At 37.6% G+C, this 6,027-nt stretch overlaps 1 protein-coding gene across 1 annotated transcript; it reads left to right on the top strand.

The window, feature by feature from the left end:
- Nucleotides 1–3,391: 3,391 nt before the first annotated feature.
- On the top strand, nucleotides 3,392–4,339 carry Vom1r2-ps1 (vomeronasal 1 receptor 2, pseudogene 1). Its single transcript, XM_087603191.1, has one exon. The coding sequence runs from the start codon at nucleotides 3,392–3,394 to the stop codon at nucleotides 4,337–4,339; it is 948 nt and encodes a 315-aa protein (XP_087459317.1).
- The last annotated feature ends 1,688 nt before the right edge of the window (nucleotides 4,340–6,027 follow it).

Genomic DNA, 6,027 nt, shown 5'->3' with positions numbered 1-6,027 from the left:
TCCCTCCAGCAGCACATTCCTCACTATCTGCCCCAGTGTTCTGGGTTCCTGAATGACACACACACCCGCACACGTGCGCCCACACACACATACACACACACACACACACACACACACACACACACACACACACACACACACACACATATTTTTAATATGCCTTAAAAGTTCAATGGCTGGACTACTTCCTAACATCCACGGGGCTATTCCACCTTCCCCCAGTATTTCCAAATTATTGCTTAATAAACTCTATACTCCATATTGGCTTGCATGAACCCAGTCAGACAGCCCTCTTGGGATCCTGCTCACCCCTGGATCCTACATTGTGCCTATGCTCTCTGTCCTGCATCTTCTCAGTCCTGGTGCCTTTAAACTCCTCCCTGCATGGCAGATCTCCATTTTCCTCCTCCTTCCTCTCTGTTCCTAACCTGGGATTCCTAGAAGTCTGACCACAAACTACCCTTCCCAGCCATTGGCTGCACACAAACAAGGAGAACCAACTGAGAGCAGGGTCCCTCACTGTCTTACATATGGACATGCAGATTCTGGGCAAGCAATTCTGTGGACCCAAATTAACATAATACAAGCAGCATTAGGCCAAAAGTACTACATTTTACAATTTTTGCCCATTTAGAAAGGTTCCTTTCTCTGAGACATAAGTTGAACATAACTATAACAATAATATAAATTATAAGGTCTGATATACACTTAACATCTAGTCTATCAATTCTGTACATTTAGATATAGTAATCTATTATCTTTCCTAACTTAATGAGTTTATATTTTGTGTCTGAATTATGTTGATTTTTTTACTTGTATCACCATCTGAAAACCATTCTTTTAAATCTAAAACATCCTCTTTAATGGCAAATAAGTTAAGTTTGATTATGAGTCTATAACTAGTTTTCAACCGCATCAGAAATCTGAGAAGGGATTAAACATTAGCTGAATTTGTAGGAAACACAAAGACATAGCTTCCAACTTAAACAGTTTGTAGAGACAGCTGACTGCCTGGACAGTCTCCTATATCCCTATAATTTTGAAGCATCTGTGTTTAGCCTTCTGGACCTAAAACAAATGACAGACTTTAAGTAAAGCAGGAATTATGAAGGACTATCTTATCCTGTCTTGGCAGAGGTAAGTTCTTGACTATATCATATTGGATATAAATCATGTGTCCTTTCCTGGACAGTATTTTTTTGTCTGTAGATTAACTAGGGAACTTTTTACCCAGTGGCTAGCTTGTCACAATTGTAGCAACACTATGTAGAGGTAATGATATTTACTTTTTTCTTTAAAGTAGAATGGGTATACTGTGAGTAGCAGACATTTCTCCTTCTCAAAAGATCTATTAATAATGAAGTGATTAGAAATGTCATGTTTTGTGGATCTTTGACATTTTTGAAAACCATCTATCTACATATGTAGCATAACTAAATTGTCAAACATTGATTACTCTTAGCTATTTACTCTTTTAATAATATTGCAAACATTTTATTATAATTAAATCAGAATCTTACATTACCATGAGTTTATTATCTGATCTTTAACTTGTATTACTTAATCATCTTAATCAGTTTGTTACAGAATCTATTAAAAGGACTGACACTTAGCCTTGTATTCTTGAATGAGTTGTGGGAATAGATTACTAAACTTACTCTTAAACAACACAATTTATAGGCATAATTTTACATTGGCAAAAATCTCTAAATTGTGATACGAAATTAAGGTTATATTTTCTTACATTGGGGAAAATTTATATATTGATAAAAGTTTAAAGTTTCCATTGGTATAAATCTTAATATATTGATATAAAATTTAAAATTAATATTTTTACTCTTAGGCATTGTGCCTATATAACTCATTCTTTAAGTAGTTCAAATGTAGGTCTCTTTATGTAGAATATCTTGAATGTCCTGGCACTCATGCCATATCATATTTATAGTGTATAAGAAGAATTCAGACAGGCACATTGGGAAAATTCTAATAGATCTTGTCAGGATAAAAAGAGACTGTTCAGGAATCCACAGATAACCTTCAAGGAATAAACGCTTGCATTTCAGGTAACAAAAATAGGGATATCAGTGCAGGATTAAGTCTAAAGTTGTTATACAACAACTCCACACACATACACCAAAATCCACAGAACATGGGTGGCATAACAATGTTGTGAAGTCCATGGTCAAAGTTCAGGAATCTTGTGTCATTGTCATTCTCTGTGTAACTGTGGTCCCAAGAAATCTACTTCTGTACCATGAATACAAAAGAAGCTTCAAATAGAAATAGAATTCAGATGTCACAATAACAAAATATATAAATCTTTGTCAGAGTGGGTTTATCAATCAGAACCAGCCTGATAGTTTTGGTCACTGAATATCGCAGAAAACACATTTCTCTGAAGATGTGATGAATACTGTGGGATATGTAGTCTCTCATGCTGACCTTTGTGTTCTGCCTATCAGCTGCTCAGCTCTAAGTTGTGAGCAAAGTAAATAGATAAAAATCAAATGAAATGCCTCAGAATAGTGCTGGGTAACCTGTAGAGTAGAATGAGAGGCAAAGAGTCCCACAGGGAAAGAATAAGAATTTAGTAATCACTATGCTGACAGAAATGTATGTGCGGTCCAAACACTAAAGGTCATGTACACACATTACTACATATGTGATAGAAGCAAATGTTGCTGTAAACATGAAAACATTGATACTTAATGTTAAAGAAATAATATTAACTACTAGATAGAAATGATGGCTCAACAGTTAAAGACCATTAACTGCTCTTACAGAGATCCAGTGTTTGATTCCAAGGCTTTTATATAATGTACAGACATGCAGGCAAAACACTCATATACCTGGTATAAATAATTTTTAAGTCCCTCATAACATGAACATTTGGCTTTCACGTAGGTCAACATATCCTTCTGCCTGAAATAATAGAATTCAGGATGTTTGGGTGGACTCGACCCTTTATTATTCTCAACACTTTATTTTATCCCCTAAGATGGCCAAGAATCCCAGGAATGCAGTTGCTAAAGTGTCATCTATGGACCTAACATTGAAATGAGTTTTACATTTCTCCAGTTGGTGGTGGTGCACAACCTTGAACCCAGCACTTGGGAGGTAGAGTTAGGTGGATCTCTGTGAGTGTGAGGCCAGCCTGGTCTACACAGCAAGTTCCAGACAGGGCTACACAGAGAATCCCTGACCTGAAAAACCAAAAGAAGATACAAAGAAGAGAAGGAGGAGGTAGAAGAGAAAAGGAAAGAATTGGACATTTCATCCAATCTCTCTGCTCCTGAGCAGTATATTTTTCTACAAACACCATTTATATTTTTTGAATACAGTTCATTCATTTGGTACTCTAGACCTAACAAACCTGACCCACATGAACATCATGCTTTCAGGTGACACCATCTTCCAGATCTTTCTCATATTGCAGTTCAGTCTTGGTGTTCTAGGGAACTCAGCACTATTGTTGTTATATATATACACTTTCGTCTTCAGGCCTCAGTATAAGAAGTTGATAGATTCAGTTTGTATTCACCTGACAATAGTCAATATTTTGCTGATCATATTCCTATTGACAAAAGATATCATGTTATCCTTTGGAGTACCCAATTTTCTGCACGATATCGGTTGTAAGGCAGTTTTGTTTTCATTCAGAGTCAGCCGGGGTCTGTCCATCTGCAGCACCTGTGTTTTAAGCACGTTCCAAGTCATCACCATCACTCCCAGTACTTCTAAGTGTGCCTGGCTTAAGCCTAGACTCTCTACATGGGCTTTTTCTTCTTTACTTTGCTCCTGGCTTATTAACATACTCATCTATGGATATATGCTTCCAATGGTAGTAGCCAAATCCAATAATACTCTTGCTGGCCATGGATATTCAGATGGTTATTGTATAAACAAGCACCCTGGGAACCAAAATTCAGGGTCATTTCTTAGCATTATCCTTATTCATGATCTCTTCTATGTGACCATCATGATGTGGGCCAGCCTCTACATGGTGATTTTCCTCGACAGACACCGCAAGGTAGCCCAGCATCTCCGCAGCCCTAATCTTTCCTCCCAGACATCTCCTGAGCGCAAAGCCACCCACAGCATCCTGTCTCTGGTTAGCTGCTTTGTGTTAATTTATTGGTTGAACAACTCTGTCACTCTTTATGGCTTTTATGCAAAGGAAAAAATTCCAAAACTGGAGTCAGTAAATTCACTTTTGACAACATGCTACCCAACCATCTGCTCTTTTTTACTCATGAAGAATAATAAAGTTATTCTGCAATTCATTTCTTCATTTTCTGTACTGAGAATGACCTGTTTTCAAAGTTCACTCCATGACTGAACAGAAACACCCACGTCTAGGCAATAAAACAATGTCTTAACAATTTTCATAGAATTAAGAATTTGAATGCAGACCTAGCTGGTTTGGTTTGCTTTGCTTTGCTTTACTTTGGTTTGATTTTTTTTAAACAGGGTTTATCTGTGTGGCCTTGGGTGTCCTTCAACTCACTTTGTAGACCGGGTTTGCCTTGAACTCACAGAGACCTATAGGCCTCTGCCTCCCACATGCTGAGATTAAAGGCATGTGCCAAATAGAATTACATCATATACCCACCTCTTTTTCTTTCCTCCTGACCCACCCAACAACCTTCCCTTATACCTTCCCTCTCCTATTCCATCCCCCACATACACTGTTAAGTTCATAGCACTTTGTCCCTCAATTATGATCGTTACACACAGGTGTATGTGTGTGTATATATGTATATGCACCAATATATAGATATACCATATGCTAAATCTATTTCTGTTGTTTGCATACATAATGACCACTCTGCATTGGACAACCAATAAAAGAGTTCATCCTGGGAGATGCTAATTCTCCTTCAAGCAGTCCTAAGTTGCATATAAGTTTTTGTCTAAGATCAGTACCTCCATGAGAATCCCCCCAAGTTAATTTGTCCATTGTTATTGTCATTGTGTCCATCTTGATTATATAGCCATTTGTAGATGAGACTCTTTCATGGCAAACTTACTGGTATTCTGGCTCTTAAAATCTTTTTACCTCCTCTTCTGCAATGTTCCCTAGGCCATAGATGCAGGAACTTTGGTGTAGAAGTAGCCATTGGAGTGGGGCTCCACACAATCTGTTGATATCTACAACACTGTGGTCAGTTTTTGCTTTCTGTGATGGTCTCTTTTTGATCTGAAGATTTGGAACTAGGAACCAAATATGAAAAAGAATATGCACTTATCATTCTGGATCTGATCATCCATACTTTTCTAATGAATTCAAATAAAACATTTTCAACAATCTTGCCATGACTGCAATCCTTTGATATGTTATAAGCTTCTCTATCTGGGGTGAATGTTTTCTTACATAACCCAATATAAAATCTTCTGCAACTGCTGGCAACTAAGCACAACATTTTGTATTCAAACTTGAATTGGATTGGAGTGTCTGCCAAGAAAAACCTAGTAATACATTTACAGCATTTCCAACTCCCCCTTAGGCCCTCACACTCCCCTATCACCCTACTCTTTCTCAAACTCATGGACTCTTCCTTTATAATTATTACTATTATATACATATACTTACACATACATATTATACATTGAATATATGTAAACTACTGAATCCTGTTAGTGTTGCTTGTCTGTATCTGTTTCAAAGGCTGATTACTTAAGGATGGATAAAATCTCAGGGGCTTTATACTGATTCCCCTTCTCTCAGCAGTCATCGATTCCCTATAATTCTTCATTTGGGGGTGAGGTCTTGTGAAATTGTCCCAACCATTTTGGCATCTCCGCTGGTGCTGTCATTATGCAGGTATCATCTGGACAACCACATTGTTGAGATTGCATAGTTGCAGCTTCCCTGTCATGTACTACAGTAACTATACTAGTCTTATGGGACTTACAATCTGTGGAACCCCTCTTCTAATGTCGACTCTGAGATTGAGGGGTAAAGATTGCATTGTATTAATTGAGAATGGGTACCCCAAGGTCACTTCTGAATTTTGATAAGTTGTG

The sequence above is a fragment of the Rattus norvegicus genome, chromosome 1, assembly GCF_021556685.1.
Source record: "Rattus norvegicus strain SHRSP/BbbUtx chromosome 1, alternate assembly SHRSP_T2T, whole genome shotgun sequence".
Classification (NCBI taxonomy): Eukaryota; Metazoa; Chordata; class Mammalia; order Rodentia; family Muridae; genus Rattus; species Rattus norvegicus.
The sequence above is the reverse complement of the archived record's forward strand: the minus strand, read 5'-3'. Positions and strand labels throughout refer to the sequence as shown.

Excerpts from the sequence above, each read along its gene's own strand:
- Vom1r2-ps1 (XM_087603191.1), top strand. The coding sequence starts at position 3,392 with ATGCTTTCAGGTGACACCATCTTCCAGATCTTTCTCATATTGCAGTTC.